At 49.5% G+C, this 20,394-nt stretch overlaps 1 protein-coding gene across 2 annotated transcripts in view; it reads right to left on the bottom strand.

Annotated features, from left to right (window-relative positions):
• Positions 1-18,680, bottom strand: part of FRMD4B (FERM domain containing 4B) — a 78,919-nt gene extending 60,239 nt beyond the window's left edge. The window contains exon 1 of one of the 2 annotated variants that reach the window (XM_059480289.1): positions 18,519-18,680. In XM_059480289.1, coding sequence (XP_059336272.1) covers positions 18,519-18,680 — 162 coding nt within the window. Of the gene's footprint in view, positions 1-9,785; positions 9,951-18,518 lie in introns of those variants that run through there. The other variant, XM_059480290.1, reaches the window with a different exon arrangement.
• Between the last annotated feature and the right edge of the window lie 1,714 nt (positions 18,681-20,394).

Below are 20,394 nucleotides of genomic sequence, written 5' to 3'. Positions count from 1 at the left end.
TAGAACAGATGGAGTAACATTTTCACTTGAGCAGCTACTGAAAGTCATCACCTCCATGGGATTCTTACACAGGAGCTGCACACATCAAGAAGGTGCTTGAACTGCATCACTAAGAATGGGGTGATGCTATATCTGAGCCACCTCTTTCATGTCACATTTATCTCCTGCAAACTAAGTCTCTTCCTCTCTTTAGCAGACAAGCAATTCAGAAATAGCTGCCCATTATGCCCTTTTAGTATCTGCTCTTTGAAATCTAATACATTTCAATGAAAGCTTTTACATTATTTAATATCTGTTCTAATTCTGGGCCTTTCAGCAGCTCCAGTGAGGACCAGCTTTGCAACACTCTCCGGGCAAGAACTGGTGAAGGAAATCTGGCTTTCATATTTGTTCTCCTAGCCTCAAAGTAGCTCATTTTCCTGACAGCACACCATAAATTGTGAGCTGTGAGCAGAGGCCAGGGGTGTTTGCTTAGACAGAGGCTCCCAGAGGGATTAAACAGCAGCATGCAATGGTTTCCCCTTTCACATCCCTCTGGCTCTGCAGGGACAGGGACAAGGACAGGGCTGAGCTGTGGTGCCATCAGCCCCTCTCATCACCTCCTGCCCCTGTGCACGCTGCAGAGACTTAAAAATAAACACGATTTCTGTGTGATCACAGTGGGGCCGCAGAGAGCTCGCAGCTCTGCCCCCGTTTGCACAGCCAGGGCTGCCCGGACACGGCCACCTCTGCCACCAGCCAGCCTCTGCCCCCAGCTCCCACAGCAACAAAGCTCCATTGTCCCACTCACTGAGCTCCTTTGGACCACAAAGCGAGAGGGAGTGCCCTCCTGAGGAGCTCTGCAGGCAGGTCAGAGAGGAGCATCTGCAGGCACAACTCCCTGAAGTGGTCTGGAAAATTGGGCAGCAGCAACTTTGGGCACTGCTGAGCATCACACCGCCCATAAAACAGCAACACTGGTACAAGGACTGCTTGCAGAGCGAGTCTAGAGGACAGAAATCCCTTCTTTTCCCTGTATTGCTGCTGCAATCATGAACCTGTGCAGAAGTGCCAGGTGAGCAGTGGCACACGGCGAGCAGCAGCTCAGAGGACAGGGCTGCTCCAGCCCAGAGCCAGCAGTGATCCCACAGCTGCATCCCCTGCTGCTGCTCCCTGCAGAGCATCATCCCCAGGCACAAGGCACACCTCCAGCAATCCATCCCTCAGTTCTGGAAGCAGAGCTGCAGCACCCCAACTCCAGCTTGCAGCAGGCTCCCTGAGATTTCCCTGCTGCCCAAACACAGCACCCTTAAACCCATCATGATCCACTCCCAGCTCCATTTGTTCCCCAGAGCTGAAGGGCTGCCAGGGCAGGCTCATAACTAAGTTGCCCATTACCATCAATTAATCATTTCATCAGCACACCCTTCAAGGTGCAGCAGATTTCTGGCTCTGACACACTGTTACCAATCTGCCCCTGTTGGGAAGTGTCAGATCCAATGCTGTTTTTAAATAATTCCCCATCTGTTGCTCTCAGATAGCACGAGGGTTGCCATTATTTAATTGTGAGCTGCTTCAGTTTTCACCCAGTGGAATCACATCAATCACTTCTGACTGTTTTAATTGCCTCAGTTGTCTGTTGTTAAGTAAAAAAGGTTTCTGTTAGAGCAAACACGTCCACAAAGCCTCATGCTGAGGAGAAAGAAAGGTATCTGTAAGGATTAAAATATAAAAAAAAAACCAAGCATCATCTGTGCTTCAATTCAGCTATCCAAGGTAACTGCAAAGCACCTTAAAAGTAAATAAAACTCATAACAGCCCTGAAAGTAGGCAAGATATAATTATCCCTGATTTTATTGATGAGGACAACATAAGGAAACAGTTTAGAAGCCTCATTTACAAATATACACACCGACAACATTTAAAACCTGAGGCACCAGCAATCTTTGCTCAGAAATCACACATCCACTTCCCAGAGTGGTGGGAAGCTCAGTGAAGAGGCTGCAGAAGATGCCGAGGTGCCCATGACAAAGCACTGTGAAATGCCTTTGCTGTGACAAACCTGGATCCACAGCGCTCGTGTCACCCCAGGAACAGCTGGGGACATAATCACAAAGCCACAGCGATGTCCAGAGCCATGAAATGCCTGTGGCTGTAGCTCTGAGAAGAGCTGCTTGCACCCCTCTGCCCCCCCAGCCCATTCCCGAACACCTGAGGGCCACATTGCCGCTAAGACACCTCCTCCAGCCAGGATGAGACACAGGGATACTCAGTGTGTGCCACCACAGCCTGCTCCAGGAGCACACATCTGCTGCTGTGACCATCAGCTCTGCATCTGCAGGCTCCAATCCCCAACCAAAGCCTGGACTGAGCCCTTCTCCTCCTGCACCCTGGTTCCTGCAGCTGGGCAGGAGCTCACTCCAACATCCCCACCCCATTCCTGGTGGGGCAGAGAGCACAGCACTTGGCTCACCCTGTCCTTGCAATCAGAGGGAAATCACTCCAAATTACCACCACAGGGGAGCACAAGCCCGTCCCACAGCAGGAATGTCGCCCACCAGAGAGGTCATCTCCAGGAGACAGCTCTCTCCTCACATCCAGCTGCCTCCTTGTGCACACAGGGCTCTGAGCTACAGGGCAGCACTCATTCCACAACCCTTTTCTGTACAGGAGGTAAAACCAAAAAGCTTTGGAAGCTGTGGCAGCTGCAAGCTCACCCCACAGGCTCTGGAGTGTCAATCCCCAGGTGTGACATGACTGAGGCACAGCAATGCCCCAGCACTGTCACAGGTACCAATAACCTGGTCCCAATCCTCCTGCATGGAGAAAAGCTGGAGAGCTTCTTGAAGAGGCTTCCATCACTTTCATCCATGGATTTTGGCCAGGGAAAGGTGCCCCCAGCTCAGCAGCTGGAGACACTGAGCTCCTGGAGCCACAGCAGCAAAGCATTCCTTTTTAACTCCCCCAGTGACACTGGGGTGATTTTTTAGATTTATTCCCCACAGCACATCTGCTTGCAGGTCTGTTTCCTCAGGCTGTGGGAAGGGAATTGTGCTGTGTCCCAATCCCAGGGCACCAAGATCCTCAAAAACCCAAAGCCCTGGACCCCTTACTAATGTATTTTCTTTCATCTTTAATTCAGGACACCCAGCTAATCTGAACAATATAATTGATTTTCTCTATGTGCTGGACCAATCCATAAGGAGATGAGCACAGCTGTCTGCCTCAGTCAAGAGCTGCTGTGAACAGTCTTGAGATATTTATACACACACACATCTGTTTTCAGCTTATTCTCATTGATTTGGCATTGTCTGTACAAATGAACAATTTTTGCAACGTGCCCCCAAATTGGTCATCTTAGCAGTTATTTTTAAAAGCCTGCTAATATTTGAGCTATTATCCAGTAAAAGAAGTAGCAACATAAAATTCATGAAGCATCTCTGTGTCTCATCTCATTCCCAACAGGAAATTAGGAGAGAGACATTACACAGCCCTATTTTTGGCAAAACCATACTGAGAGACTGGGAAACAACAAAAATCCAGCATTCCAAATTCACTTGTATTCTCTGTACACAAGTAAGCAGCAAAACCTCAAAAACTGAGAGGACTGAAAGGAGAAACACGCTTTCCACTGTAGAAATACAGTTACACCAAAAAACTGCAGCTCTCCTAATTTACAGGCTGTCAGCAAGAATCTGATTCACCCAAATCTTCAGTAAAAAAGGCAGATAATGAAGGGAAACAAACAATTCTCAAAATATTCATGTGTGGAAATTAAAGCATATGGTGAGATTGTAGCTCTACATAGAAAATTAGCATTATCATAAAGGTTTCATTAGCTGGGAGGAAACAACATGTTGCCCTCCCTTTTTGTCACAAAAAAAAAAAAAAAGACAAATTCTCCACCTAAAATCAAAGCAGATTTTCCAGAACATGCATCCTTTAAAAAGAAAATCATCAGAGAAGGCAGAGAATAAAAACCCCTACTTCTTGGCTACTCAGACAAATTCCCTACAATATCCTAAGCCTGACTGGTTATTTGGGAAAACAGCACATGCAGGATATTTATGCTATTTCTCTTGGACAGAAACATCCTCCTTATGCAAAGCTGGTTGTTACATGCAATATTTTTAGACATCCATGTGTGTCATCCCGTTAGGGAAAAAATAAGAAAAAGAGTAATTAGACAGGGTGTAAACAGGAAATCTCAAAAAAACACCCTTAAGCCAAAAAAAAAAAAAAAAAACAAAACCAAAGCTGTCAGAATAACACATCTCCTGAAGGGAAGCTCAAGAATGGAGAATTTTGAAGGGTCTGGGGTCAGGAGCAAACCCCAACGTGCTGTATTCCCTCCAGGTCAGATTTCTCCCTCCCAGAACGGGGCAAGTTACAAAGAATTTACTCGGCCTATGGACACTGACTTCTATTTTTAAGCCTTTTTTGTTTTAAGGTCTAGAGAAAGAAAATTAAAAAAAAAAAAAAAAAAGAAGAAGAAAAGGAGCCAACAAGATCCAAAGCCTACAAACTTTCTGGCCAAAGAAGAGAGGATTACACATAAGCTGCACATAATTAAGACAAAACTGGGAGCTGAGGCTCAGAGCCCTCTCCTGCAGCCACCTAAATACTCATCAGCAGAGCTTTAAACCACCCACATCCAGCAAGGCTTCACACTCTAATGCTCTGAATTCCATGAGAAGTATTTTGGACTCTCCCCCCAGTTCTCCTCTTTCCTTTCTCCCAGTATAAACCCCTTTGTACAGGCCTGGGTGCTCCTGGAAACATCCCAGGTGACACCAGGGATTCGGTCCCAGGTGCACTGAACTGTGCATGTTATTTCCATGAGCTCCTGGCAGGGTAACTGTGTGAAATTAGACTTCACTGGCAGATGGATAGCTCCAAAAGAAGGAAAAAATCACCTGTGCTGATGCATCCAGTGATGAGAGAGAAAGGGGAATCATTTTCACTACATAAATGGGCAGCACACAGCCTTAAACCCAGAGTTGGAAGAGTGAGAAATTGGACTGTGGCACATGATTAACACATAGATTATAAAAACTGGCTCATTTATTCCTGAAACAGGCACAGCACAGTGGCTCAGGCAGTCATAGCACTGGAGAAAATAATACAGCTAACAAAAAGCAGAATTCCCTCTCTCACAAGGCAATGCTGTCCCTTTGCACAGTGACTTCACAAAGCCTCCCAAAATGCCTCCATCCTGCTTTTGGCACTGGCACAGAGGCAGCAGCTCTGCTTTCCAGGTGCACTAAAGAACCAGCCTGGATCTTTAAAGGATATACCATGTCCAAATCCCTGCCTGAGCTGCACTTTACCACCCATTAAAGCATCACCAGTAATTTCTTGTAAAGGTTCTGTTTTTATAATCCAAACTTCTCTTCTGTAACTCATAAGCCTGTAAGAGATTTCAAAGCTTAATACTGAAGCCCCCACACTTCAGATTTTCATTGGCATTTGAGGTGGGTTTTTCCTTTGGTTCTGAAGGCATTTGGGATCAGCTCCTCAGATCAGCACTGCTTCATTGACTTTGGTACAACCAGCCAGCTGATGTCTGGCCCTGAACGTGCACAGCCTGATCAAAATGTGAAATCACACGCAAGAATGTCTTGCCATAAGGAGCTGCCCCAGCCAGGCACATCTCAGGAAAATAAAAACCTTTGCCTGTCCTTCTGGAAGGAAGGGGCCTGCTTGCAGCTGAGGGGAAGAGGGAAAAAGTTATAATGGTTGGAATGACCTCAGAGTTTCCTGGTGTGTCTGTGGGGAGAGCAAAGCTTCATCGTGTTCCAGCACTTGGAGTCACTCAGAGCTGGAAGGAGTAAGCAGGAAAAAAACAGACACAAGTTTGGGGCTACACCAGCATTGCTGTGGAAGCTTTTTAATCAATCTGCACAGATCTCCCAAAACACCCTGATGCACACTCTGGGGAGCCTGTCTGCCCCAACCAGTGTGGGTGCCACCACTCAGTGTCCTACGGTGGGAGATGAAACTGATGGATGAGGATTGGAAATGCTCCACTCTGCCACGAGTGAAGATGTGAGGGAGGGAAGCACTGCCCCAAGCCACTGGCACATCCCACCCCACTGTGCCTCTCCAGCAGCCTCAGATCAGAGCAGAGCCCCTCTGGACTCACTGACAGCTCCTGCAGTGCCCAGTGGGGCAGCTCTGGCTCCCAAACTCCAGTTTCCCCAGTCTCTGCTCCCACCAGCCAGTGTGGCAGCCACAACGCCACAGTCTGGCTCACACAGACACAACAAACCTGCACTGATCCCTTCCAGGGCAGGGGCAGAGCTCCCACCAGCTTTATGGGGGCAGACCATGTCTCCAGACATACTGCCTCTCCTTCCTAATCTCCAAGCCATAAAGAAGCCTTTGGCTGGAGTTCTGTCTCCAGTGTAGTCAATTAATTTTGCCATTAATTTTAGTAGGGTCAGGGTTTTGCCTTAAATCGTTTGTTATCTCAGCATTAACCTTTAACAGAAGCCACTATCTGCCTAATGCTCAATAGCCAGTGATGCTGCACAGTGGCTGGCTGCATCTTTCATCCTCTGTGCTCTGGCAAACCCTCCTGTAGGACCAACCAGGTGACTCCAGGTGCCATCCCTCCCAAGGGCCCCAGAGGCCACCTGGGCTCTGCACACTCATCAGATGTTTACCCACAGCACTCAGGGACTGTGCAGAGCCATTCCCAGGCCTCAGGATATTCTCTTTCCCAGCACCAGCCAGGCAGGGACAGACACTTATAACTGCATGACAGGCACAGAAATGTTTTAAGATGAGACAGGCTGGAGAAAAAAGTGCAAGCTTTGCACTTTGGAGCCCCTTTGATGATGGTCTACATGGAAATGTTGGCTGTGCTGCAGTTTGGCAATGAGCTGGAGATAAAGCAGTGCCTGGAACAGAGAGGCTGCCTGGGTTGCATGGCACCTTCCTAAAATAGCCATGAGAGCTGGAGATAGGATGAAAAAACTGGCTCCTGCAGAGCATCAAGTGACTTTCATGTAAGCCCCACCAGCTGAGCCAGTGACAAGTCTGGCACAGGAACAGCCCAAGTGCTCTCCCTCACTGCAGGACTGGGGCTCTGCAGGGCCACGTGCCAACAGACTTTCCATGCAACCCTCCTTTCCCCATTTATTCTATTATTCCTCATGGCAGGGGATGGCAGATCTAAGGGACTCTTTGATTCACTGCATTGATGGCTTGTACAGGGTGACAGGCACGGCCTCTTGGGGTTATTAGAAAGATCCCACTCACCAGAGCAGGTCATGGGGCTCTACATCTCATGAGTATGCTGTAATAAGACCCCAAAAAACTGAGCAAAACCAAAGAACAGCGATAAATTAAAATCCAGGAAACCAATTAATTCAATCTTCCTCAAAATAATAAATCCAGCAACCCAGCCAGGAGTTAAAGCCCTTTGCCAAGAGCAAAATATAAACAGCAGAATTGCAGCTTTATGCTCCCAACCAGGAGCGTGCAGTGTGAAAAACTCACCCCCCTCCTATTCATGAGGAAATCTTGCAGTGTGGCTGCCTTTCCTGATGGCTTTTTCCTGTTCTTGCCTTTGCTCCATCCCACATGAAGGTGCAGGGGCTGCTCACTGTGCACCAGCACAGGATGAAAGCACTGAAGTGCAGGAGGTAGAGGCAAGAACTGCTGCTAAAGTCTGTCTCTGCAGACTCTCCAGCTGCCAAGCAGTGCCCAGGCAGCATTTCACCTATCCTGGCACTGCTCAAGGCCACAGGATCTCCCTGGCAGTGCTATCCCAGATGCTGAGTCCCTCTGACAGAGGGGAGAGGTTTGCTATCCTCTGAAGGATCAGCACCTTTACTGCAGGAGCATGCTCTTTAAAGGTGTCTCAAGCTGAAAACTGAACAGGTCATGTCATTCCAGAGGTGCTGACGGACCATTCTTGCCACTTTGAGTGTATTTAAAACAACAGTGAGAAAAGAAGAGGCAGGCAACTCTACACTAATGCTACTAAAAAAAAAAAAAACTATCTGGAAAATTAATAGGAAACAATCAGTAGAAATCTCAAGTCAATGAAATCCAACATCTGCTTTCCTTGGCAGCACACGGGCAGTAAATTGGTGTCTGCTGGAGACACACTCAGCAGCAGCAGCAGCGCTGAGACACTGCAGGCAGGTCATTACTGCACACAGCCCGCTGGGGTGCTTTGTTCCAGTGCAATCTCCTGGGAATTCAGGGGAAAAAGGTCTCCTGTGGGATCAGAGTGCTTTCCTGCTGCTACCTGACACAACAAATGCTGCCCATGAGGGAGCAGCACCCCCTGTCCCTGAATGAGCAGTGCCCACAGAGGGCAGGAGCGGCCACCTGCCCTCCTGTGCCCTGTCCTGACCTCTGCTCCTCAGCCAGGACGCAAAGCAGTTAAGCTCCAGCTTCTTTGCTTAAGTCTCCACAACAGGAATCTCAGGGTTTATTCTGTGCAGAGCTTCTGGTAACTCCTGAGTTTCACCTCACCCCAGAAGCCATCCCTGACCCACAGAACAAACTCAGCTTTGCCTGTTACAGAAGATGAAAAAATACCCTTAGAGAAGAGTAGTTTCACATCCCTGGAGCCCCACACCCTGTGCTTGATGCCTTTTTGCCTCTCCCCATTTCTGATGGCTTTTCACAGGATGCTCCTCTGTCCCCTGCTCACCCCTGAGTTGGGTTTTTGAGGGAAGGCTCCCAAAGCAGGAGACACATGCAGAGCAAGCACTGATCAAATAACTACCATCCCCTCCAGGCACCATCTCATCCTCCAAAGTCATCTGGAATCTCTTCTTCCCTGCACCCAGCATTTTCCCCTTGGACTTTTCCAGCCACTCATGCTTGGCAACAGCCCCTCAGGAACCCATATGCCAGCCTTGGACTGACATCAGCTAAGAGGGAGATGAAAAATAATTTAAGAAGAAGGCTAAAGCACAAGTCCTTTAAATCTGCAACTCTTTAAAAAAAATTGCAGAAAGCAAATAATTAAAGCAAGAGAAGTCACAGTAGTGGGAATGGGCTGGGGCAGGCAGTGAGCAGCGTTTCTGTGGAGGCAAGGAGCCAACACTGCCAGTGCCAGCAGCTTGCCAGGCACTCAGGGGGCTGATCCAGATGGTTCCACATTTCACTTTTAAAGCAAAACAAGTGCCTTGGATCAAAGGCTCTTTCTCAGCAGCCGTTACCCCCAGCTCTGTGTGCACTGCTGCACCTCCAGGCCACTCTTCCCAGGGGTTTTTCAGGGGGTGAGAGAGGAGGGGACCTCATGAGGAGATATTTAACAGTTGAATTCTGAAAGGAGTTACTGTACCAGGCACCGACCGCCTTGTCTCATGAATCCATGCTTTGTTCGGGTTAAATCACATCTCAGGGCAGCCCATAAGGGTAATCTCTGCAAAGAGGTTTCTCTCTAACCAGAAGTTAGAGATCTCTGCTCCAGCTGCAGCAAAGTTACCAGAATCCAGCTTGGATTTAGCTGAAGTAGCCAAGGCAGCATTTCCAACAAAGGCAGGAAAAAGCAGCTGTAAATGCAGGGATAAACAAGCAGCCCCTTATCTCCTCAATGGAGTGCAAAAGACGCAAAGAGATTTTTATGGACTGATCCTCCAAGGCAAAGAGAAGAGCAAGCAGAAAGGTTTCAACCCACCCCACCCCAAACTTTCTCTGCTCCGTGCTGCTTCCTGGCTCTCTGGGGCTCCCAGCTCTGAGCTCTGCACGATGTTTAACCCAGGACACACTGCAGGAGCACTAAATAACGTTATCTGTCACTGCTAAGCATCAGAAATTAAAATACAGCCTCTTACCTCCACATTGCACAGCCTGCTGGTTTAAATGGACTGGAGAAACCCAAGGAGTATCCCCAGCATGCATGCATGCACTAAGCCTTCATGTTTTCTGTGCATGTGAGCTGGGGGCAGAAGGGAGACACGATCCCAGGCTCCTTCCGTTGCCATACAGTCTGAAGGAAGTGACCTTAGCGTTTGTGCTTTGATTATACTCAGAAACAAAAGCCCTTCCAGAGTGAGTCAGGGGACACAAGGGGTTGAAATGGGATTGTTAAAAATGGGAAAGCATTACAATTGTGGGCTGGCTGGTTTTGGTTTTGTTTTTTTTTTTTTCCCTGTCTGTGATATTAACCCCTTTATTATAAAACAAAACTGAATGAACAAGCAGGAGTTAGTGAGCAAAGGCACAGCACAGGTGGCAGTCCTGGGGCAGGGAGACACCTCAGTGTGGGATCACGGTCCCTGTGTCACAGAGTGCCCCATGCTGGCAGCTCTGTGCTTGTTGGGAATTGCCATCACCCCTCCAGCTCCTCCACCCCACACACTCCTATCCGGGGTCAGGAGGGGCCTTTGTGTTAAAACTTGGCACTAAAACTTCAATCCACCCCCAGTCTGAACCCCTTGGAGCAAGGCTGAGCCCTGTGGCAGCATCTGAAGGGATACAGAGACAACCAGAGCTTTCTGCTCAGCACAGCCACCCTCACCCCATCCATCAACTGATACCTGCACTGTGCCTCCCTGCATCAGACACCCCCAGGCACAGCATTGCACTGGGCTGCCCAAACTGCCCCCCAAAGCACAGCTCTGCTGCTCTGAGCTGGCTGCTGCACTCTGGGGAGGGAACTCAGAGCAACATGCTCTCATGTCCAACCGAGAGCACGGACATCATGGCTGCGATGGCCTTGTCACAGCCTTGGCCATCGCTGTGAACCTGCTCCTGCTCCACAGGAGTGCACTTGGCTGCTGGCAGAGGAGTAAATCACCTGCCTGCTGTTCTCTGTGTGCCAAACACTGAGCTCTGCTTTGATTGCCTGATTGCTTCCCCACTGGCACATCAACCCAGCAGGCTGCACAAACTGTGGTACTGGGTCAGGCACAGCACAGGTGTCACACAAAAACAGCTCTCCTCAAAGACAACTCAAAGAAGTGACGCTGCTTTCACTGAAAATGGGAAAAACAGAACAACAACGAGCTGTGCACCCAACTCCAGGAAGCTGCACCGTCCAGAGTTCCAAGCTGACCTTCAGGCAGAGGTACAGAACAGGCAGACAGTCTCAAATTTACACATGCAGTTACTTCAAAAATCTGAATGCTCTTACTCAGTTATTTATGCTCTCAACTGAGCAGTCAGAGGACAAATTATGAAGACTCTCCTAGCCCACTTTTAAAAATGCAGGGATCTATTTAATTTTTTTTTTCTACTAAAGTTCAACACCTGGAACAAACTACCTTGCTTTTCCCAGAATGAAAACGGGTCAAACTTTGGACAGCAACACCTCAGATGTGGCTCCCTCTTCTCAGAGGTCCTAAAGCCCCTTGGCCAAGCTGAAGTGCCCCAAACAGGAGGCTCTGTGCCCAGTGTTTGAGGCCAAGAACAGGTTCCATGAAGCTGCAGAGCACTGTGTAGGGACAGAGCCTTCCCAACAATGCTGGGAGAGCATTCCCTCACATTCTCCCTAAATAACATCAATCCAGACACCTCCAGGGGCAGCTACCCCAGACACTGGGATGCAGAGAGGTGCCAGAGGTGTCTCACCCTCCTTGTTTAATTCAGAAGAACCAGCTTTGATCAAATATCCACCCCTTCAATAGCTGCAGACAAAAGAGTTGTCTTTTTTCCCAAAGTTACTTTGTAAAAGCCAACATTCTCATAGTCATGAGACTACAAAAGCTTTCCACCCTGTGCTCAATATCACAGGTTTCATGAAAAAACCATAAGCTGGCCCCACATCAGGCAGGAGGGTGCCAGGTCAGGCCCAGCCAGCTGGTCCAGACTGCACCAGCAACCTTAGAGACAGTTTTGGGAAGGGATTTCAGAGCAACCAGCTTGCATCTGTTTTCAAAACAGACTCCAAAGCCCCAAAAATAAGATGGAAAATAGACAGTGAGTCATGTTTCCTTAGAGACATGATGTGAAGGTTACCTGGGTGGTGCCAGCTCCTGCCCTGCTGGGATAACCACAATGACAGGAATAGCTGGAGGAGGGAGAGCTCAGATCCTGAGAGGATCCGTGCCTTCCAAACATACACAGAGCAGGGCTGCATAATTCAGCTGCACAGAGAACTTATTTTAACTGAGAAAAATGAGAGTTTAAAAGAAATACAGCACACCTGTAAGAGGTAGGAAGCTGTTGGGAGTTGAGCATAGGGAAATTCTGAGGCACGAATGAGCTGGGTTTGGGGACAGCAGGGCCACAACCCTTCAGTGAAGGGTGACCCTACAGGGAATGAAGCACACACCCTGGCCCCCTCAGCAAGGTGAACAGATGCACTGAGCTTGATATGGGAGAGGAATTACTGCCACTTTCACTATGGCTTAACAAACACTAGCCTGCTCAAAAGCTCACACCCGCTGTCCAGAAACCACTGGGCCAAGCAAAGGTGGAGCCAGGATGCTCAGGAAGCAGCACAGCACCAGCAGTCCCAAACAGAAACACCACAGTCTTAATTCTAGCATTGTCTGGACTGTCAAAGAAGACTTTTAATGGCTAAATCCAGCACATTCAAACTTTTCTCAGCTTTTTGGTGACACTTGTTCTCCCCATCTCCTTCCCCAACACAGCACTGCTGCACATTTAAATGAGTGACAGATCAATTAGTGGGGAAAAGTGTACATGTGTATTTGTGTGTGGGAGGGTATTTAAGCTAATATATTCCAACACTGATAGCTTTATCCTCTTTGCAGTCTCTGAGAATGAACTGGCCTCCATCTGTACAGAAGATTAGTAGAATCACTAATCACTAATTATGACTCAGAGGTTTTAAGAGCAACGCAGACTGTACAAGGGGTGGCCTGATTTTCAGAAAATGAGGGGACAAAGATAGCACAGTGTTATTTTAAGCACATGGACAGTCCATCCAAGATCACAAAGTGCTGCCAGCTAAAGGGGTGACAGAGACACAACCACACAGGAGGATGAAAATGAAGCTTGGAAAAACCAGCACGTGCCTGGAATACTTTTAAATTTACCTTTCCATACAGTTTGTGTCCAGTCAGAGCAAGCTGGCCTGCCTCTCTGCAAGGGCCAGAATGGAGATTTATCCAGGCAAGCCCATACAGTGACACCTTTGTGCAGGAGCTGCTGCCCCTGGGAAGCGGCGCCAGCGACATTCAAAATCCAACGTTCTCTGCGAGCTGCGTCACGTCCAGGGGGAAAATATTTACACAGGCCCAAGTGGTGTGTGAATAGAAGGCACTGTTTGAAACTGGCACCATCACACCCCGAAGGAAATGAGATGGAGTTCACAGTCTGGTTGTGAAGTTTGTCAGCGAGGGAAGAGGGAGAAGCCATAAAAAAGAAATTATATTTTTGTTTGAATCAGCTCTCTCGAACAGAAAACGCTGTATCATGAACTCAGATGGAAATGGATCTGGCAGAGAGCTCTGGAAAGCTGCTGTTGGAAGTGTGCAGAGCCAAGTTTAACTCTAAGCTGTCAGGAGGCAGTGCCCCAAGGTCCCAGCCATGGGGACACCTCCCCACGGCAGCTTTGGGCATGATGGAGTTTCAGCAGGTGACACAGGAGCAGCACCACTGCATTAAACCAGACCCCTTCCAAAAGAAAAACAGCTGGATGGATGAAAGCAGCCAGAGCAAAGCTTTCCCAGGGTAACCAGTAATCCCCAGTGCACATGCTGAAATCTTTGAAGGAACACATACACATATTCAGTGTCCTCTAACAAGGTTTTCAAGCTCCCTTTGAAAAGCCCTGACCTGTAAGAACACCTTGAGATGCTTCTGCTGAGCATCACTCCTGGGGTCTGTGTGGTGTGGAACAAAGTCCTGCCCTGACAGCACAGCCCCAGCTCTGTGCTCTCCCTCACCACTCCAGCACTGCTTTTCATCATTGTGAAAAGAGAAAGGAAAAAAGGCACCTCAGTTTGTTGTCAGCACTTTTCATAGTGGAAAGTTAAGGCGTGGCAGCAGAGGAAGCATGGTGCTCACTATCCAAACCAACTACGTTAGCACTGGAGGAAACACAAGGCAGCCACTTCCTCTCCCACCCCAGGTGCCATGGGCCAGACACACGGACAAAGCTGATTTCTTGTGCTTCATCAGCAACATTTTTCACTTCATGCAGAGGAAATGACCTTTCAGAGGTTAAAAAGCACTTTGTCCAAAAGACCTATGTGAAAAGTTTACACTGTTATGCCATAATTTATCAGCTAATTACCAGTGCAATTGGTAATTTCAGTTACTCCTAAACTGCTTCATCACAGAGATGCTCCCATATCAATCCAACAGATCAAGCTCAACCTGCCATTGTATTCTGCAGGGAGTTTGGGAACAGTTTTCCCAATTTTTTACCACTTTGTGTGGAGCAGACTGACTGACACACATTCAACCCTGACCCTAAACCTTTCACTTGACCAGTTTTTATTTTTTAAGAGTTGGCTGCATCATTAAATAGACTTTGATGCCATGTCCCATTCCTGCTCAACCCCACTGAGGAATCCCTGTGCTGTGGGATGTACTGGTGGCAACTGGCATTGATATCTCAGAGGAAAACTTTGTGTCAGTACCCCAAGGAAAATGAGGCCAGTGGTAATGTAGGTAACTAAACACAGGATAAATGTTGATTCTAGAAGTCTTTGGCCTTGCAGCTGCTTATTGACCTCATTTATATAAAAATTTCACTTTGTTTTACTGCCCTATAATTAAATCTAAGACAGGTGGCCTATAAACCCAGCACATGGAGGGTCCTGCAGAAAGCTTTCTCTGGGAATAGCATCAGGACACCCAGAAATGCCATGTTGTCCCATCTCGGGCATCAGGAGGGGCTCTGGGAAGACCCCCCCAAAGCCACAGCACTATGTGCCAGAGCTCCACATCAAAATACAGCCCTCAGTCCTTTCTCTGGTAGGAAATGGGAACCCTTCAGTAAAGGTTTCTATGCCAAATTCTCCTCCAGGAATTTTCCCTAACGGCCCCAATAATTCATACTGACTTGCTGCTCTTAGAAAAACAACCTGTGCCAGCTTTTCCATCAGCTGTCTCTGCAAATCTGTTATTTCTAGGACAGGCTTTAAATGCTCCCTGCCATGGACAAGATAATGTTCCCTGGCACAGAAGCCAAGGGCTCAAGAATCAACTCTCACACTGTGCAGCCTCTTCCCTCCTGAGGGTTTGGGGTTATTTCAGAGTGAAATGGGAAACCCCAGCAGTGCTTTGGCTCACAGCCTCCTCCAGATGAATGGGCTCTGGGCAAGCAGGACATCCCTTCTGACAGATGATGGGGAGCATCCTGGAGCAAGGATCAGCTTGGGGAAGTGCCTGGGCTGGGGTGAAGTTGCTGTGCCCAGGTGAGACAACAGGTAAAGCCTTGGAAAAGGTTTCCCACATCCACATGCCAGAAACACAAAGGCCAAGGAGAAGGTGACTGACAAAGGCTGGTTTGTGCTTGCTGGGGTGGGTTTTAGTTGTGCTTAAAGCTGCTAAGGGAGGTAAGGGCTTTATGCTGGCAGAGAGGATTGGAGCCTGCCCCGTGACCACCTCTGCACCTGCCAGCTCCCAAACACAGCTGGGACCCTGCTCAGACACACAGAGGTGTTTGGGGCTTCTCTGTGCTGCAGCTCGAGCTCAGCTCGCCCACCAGGCTACCAAATATTTCATATTTTAAAAAGACTAAAAATCCCCCTCACCACAATAACACACGTGCCACCCCAAGGAGAAGGAATCCTGTTTGCTTTCCTTTCTCCACAAAGATGTACTGGTGATGAAATAGAGACTTACTGGCAGCATCCAACCCACACAAAAACAGCCACTGGCCCACAAAATGTGACCCCCAAATACTGATCAAGCAAACTGGGGCTTCCAGGGCTGATCAGCAGCACAAGTGCCTGTCACCTCACCTCACCCTGCTCATCCCTTGCATGCAGCTCAGTGCTCTGAGTTCTGCCTGGTGTCCTGGTCTGTCACATCATGCACAGTCCAGGGAACCCTCAGAGAGGGGAAAAGCCCACGTGTAACCACAAAAACCTCTATATGATACCCATGGCATTTTTCACATCTGAGATATGAATGCAAAGGAGCCACACAAATGTGAGTGTTCTCCATGAAGCCAAGGTGGCAAATGTTAAGCACCTGTCCAGGAGTTAATTTTAATAAGAACACAGAGCAAAAAGGTGCTTTCATGGTGCTGCAATAACTACAGGACTTCTAGGGAAAAATCTGAGATGACAAACAGCATCCCTGGCAGGAAGGAGTGCTGCTATACCCTTTCCACAAAGAACAGGGGAACAGAGGAAAACAAGGATCTGTGATAATGATGGGACACAAAATCTCACACCCAAAATTAGAGTCCTGTTCCACAGACTGCAACATCCACTTCCTCAGAGAAACAGCCCCACGGAGTGCTCTGCACTGCTGCTGCTCCTCCACTGAGCCTGAGGTGAAGAAAAGTAACCCAGGGTGGCTCAGAGTGCCTCCCTGTAAGCAGGGGCCACTGCCTCTAGCTGTTTCCATAGCTTGAAGTGCTTAAAAAATTAAGAAAACCAATGTGATTCCTGCAAGGCTCTGATATCTGAGCAGCTGGGTGACCTTTAGCAGTGTGTGCTCAGTCCTGCACTCACTGGACTCAGCCAGAGGCTTGAGCAGCTGAGAGCCAAGACCAGCACAAAAGGCAAAGTGTTACACAACCCAGCAAGGAAGGGCTGCAGGGCTTTCCTTCAGCCATCTCACTTTAACACACCCCAAATTGCCGCTGGCAAATTCCTGATGTTAAAATGTGAGCGTTGCTCTGCTCCTGCCAGGTTTCACCTCCCAGGGAGGGCTCTCAGAGCAGCAGGTGAGGAGCAACAGGTCCCTGCCTGTCCCCAACAGGACAAGCTGTGGGCAGAGGGGAAGGGCACTCCCTGTCCACTTCCCTGGCTCAAGGTTGAAAGAAGAATCATTTTCATACCCCCAATCTCCTCTTTTCCCCCATTTTCACATCCCCACTTTCAGACACTGGCACAATGTCAGTGATGCTTTTCATAAAGAAAAGAGAAGACAAAGCAGCCACCAGGACACAGTAAGTTTGGGCAGAGAGATACAGCTACACTGTGTATGGAAAAAAATCTCTTTTCACCTCAAGCCAGCCATCAGAGTACGATGAAGAGGCTGAATACAGCTGTTGTCTGAGCTGGTCCTCACTGAGTCTTTATCCCAGCCCTGGAGGGATGGGGTTTTACCTCCATGGGGATGCAGTGGGGAGGGAAGGCAGTCTAGGCTGCATGCTCTGTATGTGAATGGACCTGAAAATAACACCCACACAGCACAGGTGCAGCTGGATTTTACTTAGAGGGGAATAATAGAGTCAGGGCTGCATCCCACCACATCCCTACAGGTCAGTAAAAGTGGGCAAAGGATGAGCAATGACACCTTTACTTCTGTATTCCCTAACTAATCATGATCCATATATGGATCCATATCCACAGTGACACCTGTGTCAGACACACCCCACAGTGTTTCCATGCATGATCTGCCCAAGGTACATCCAAGCACTGGTACATTTACCACTGCAAAGCTGCTCTCCCACTCCTGAGCCCTCCCTAAAGCTAAATACCAGCAGATCACCTTAGGATTAAACAGGCACAGATGTCCTCTTAGCATGAGGACTTTCCCATGCAAGTTGCGTCCCGGTGGCTCTGGAGAGCTGTTTGCTATGAGCTGTGCCACTCTCTGTATTGCAACACACCCAGGAGAGGGGAGAAGCTGCTCTGGAACATTCACCCTGGTGTAGCAAACACACACAGTGAGGCTGAGAGCAGGCAGGCAGCACAAGTTCACATGCGAGACAGAAATACAGACACACAGAAATAAATAATGCCAGCAAAAACAGACTGGAGAAGGAGTGACACCACCCTCACTGCAACTGGACACCACAGTCACTGCAAGCACAGGGCTGTGTTTAAGGGCAGCCCCCTAATTGCCATTCCAGGACCCACTGCATCCCCCCCGAGCAGCAATCCCTCTGTTCCAGGACCCACTGCATCCCTCCCAAGCAGCAATCCCTCTGTTCCAGGACCCACTGCATCCATCCCCAAGCAGCAATCCCTCTGTTCCAGGACCCACCGCATCCCTCCCAAGCAGCAATCCCTCTGCCATGCACAGAACTATCACGTTACAAGCTGCCGCTATTCAGTGACACAAGCACAGCAAGAAAAGCCACAGCCAGGCTCTCCCATGGGAGAGGGCACAGGCAGAGAGGAGCTCCCGGAGCTCTGCCCCAAAATCCCGAGGGCACGGATGGTGACAGCAGCAAGAGGGGCTCCCAGGGCGCGTTATATGGGGGGGCAGCTGGCCAACACACCTGTGGATTGACTGACAAAACACACTTGGCACAGAAAGCATCCCCCCAACCCCCGAACGCCAGCACTTGCAGAGCAACACCGGGACCAGCTCAGAGGCAGTTCGGGACCCTCCGAGCACCTTCCCAGCGCCGCCTCATGGATCCTCACCCCATCGGAGAGAGAACACGCACGGGGGCAGGTGCCGGGATGCTGCTGCGAGGAAAAGCCGGGACGCGGAGCTGGATATATATCGATTTTTACCTGGTAGACATCGCGGAGGCCGCACCAGGCTCGCAGCGCCTGGCGTGCCGCCCGCAGCCGGGCCGAGTAGCAGCGGCGCAGCGCGGCCACGGTGACGGTCCAGAGCAGGCGGCCGCCGCTGAACAGCACATCCTCCACGCCGCACATCAGCACCGGAGCCATGGGCTGCGCGCCGCTCACACGCCTGGCATGAGGCTGCTGCCCGGCTTTATGCTGCCGCTCAGAGCCGGGGCCGAGCCTTCAAACAAACTCCTCTTTCACGGCGCTTCCTGGGCAGATTCCCGGGCATGCCCCGGCTCCTGACGCCCAGCCAGCGGCTGCAGTAGCTCGGCGCGACCAGCAGCTCACACAGCAGCCTTGTCCTCGGCAGCTTATATAAAGCTCCGTTAAGCTCCGCTAGCTAGCACTGTGTTTCCTAATTAAATGTTAACCCTTTTGCCATATGCCCCGACAGGGAGCCCGTTTAGATGCTGCGGGAGGAGAGGAGGGCACGGAGCGCTGCCGCACTCCGGTGAGCTGGGCAGGCGCTGCACACACGAATCCCGAGCTGTCTGCTTCCAACACCTCATTATCCGCTATACAGGGAACAAAGCTGTCATCGTCTTCTCGCGGCGCAGCCCGTGCTCAAATTATACAGCAGAAATCCCACTTGGAAAAGGCACTTCGGGAAACCAGCAAGCGCAGGGAAGCAGGGAGGGGTAGGAGGGGAGGGTGGCGAATCGGTCCTGCAGAAATAGAATCGCTTGGGAGAGACCTTAAAGTTCATATTGTCCCCAACCTCCTGCTACCATGGGCAGGGACACATTCCACTAGATCAGGTTACTCAGAGCCCCATCCAAGCTGGCTTTGAACACAACTTGTGCCAGTGCCTCGCAGTAAAACAGATGCACCAACTTCTCCTCCAGCTCCGACAGCACAGAGCCATCCCTCTGTTCAACACTTGCCCCTTGGCTGTTGCATCATATGGGGAAAACACCCCAAACGTGCTGAAGAGATGATTAAACTCTACTCTTCACCTAACTCCATTAACACAGCATGAGAAAAACAAAGCTGGGCATTGTAGCCGAGCTCCTCACAACAGCCCGCAGCAAATAAACACTGCAATAATCACCCTCGAGAGACTCCAGCCTTGCCCCGAGCCAGTTTGAAATTAAACAGCACCCTGCCCTCCTGGGGTTAAAGTGTTAAAGCTCCCAAACCTTCCATTTGAGCACTTTTCCCTATTACAAGCTAAGGAAGGTGGAAGACAAAAGATGATTAATCTTTTTAAACCCCTCCTCAAAGGATTTGACACTTTCTAAGCTTTTTTGGGACAGAAGCCACCATCAGCACCTTGTTAAGAAACGATTCAAGGAGCGGATTTTTGGCTAAAATCATCAGCAAGGCTGACCTGTAAGAGCGAACTCTTGTGCTGTGCAACGAATGGAAAGGGGCAGAACAGGCGGCACACGGGCTGGGTGGGAGAGCTAAATCCCACCAAACCTCCCCAAAGGGCACTGCCTGCCTGTCCTGAATGCCCTCAGGGAGGAACACACCTGTGTGCCCACAGCACAGTTCGTGAGGCATTCACAAACCCCCCTTCATCCCTTATTCATCAGCCTGCTCCCAACTGCAGGAGCTCGCACACGGTGAGCGCTGCCGTGGCAGCTGGGTGATGTAATTCTGCAGGCAGATGCCTGCCTGCGTGTCTGAGACAGGCTTTGGACCTGTGTCTCCGAGATCTCGCTCTTCCCTTTCATGCACGGCACAGTGAAAGCAGCCCTGGTGCTTTTGGTGCTGATATCCCCCGGCTGTGCTGTTGCCAGGTGGTTTTGGTCGCTCCAAGCCTTGCTTTCATATGGGGAAAACAGCAACCACATTTCAAATGGGTAAAGCT

Source organism: Ammospiza nelsoni, chromosome 11 (assembly GCF_027579445.1).
Source record: "Ammospiza nelsoni isolate bAmmNel1 chromosome 11, bAmmNel1.pri, whole genome shotgun sequence".
Lineage (NCBI taxonomy): Eukaryota > Metazoa > Chordata > Aves > Passeriformes > Passerellidae > Ammospiza > Ammospiza nelsoni.
This window is presented reverse-complemented; position numbering and strand designations above follow the sequence as displayed.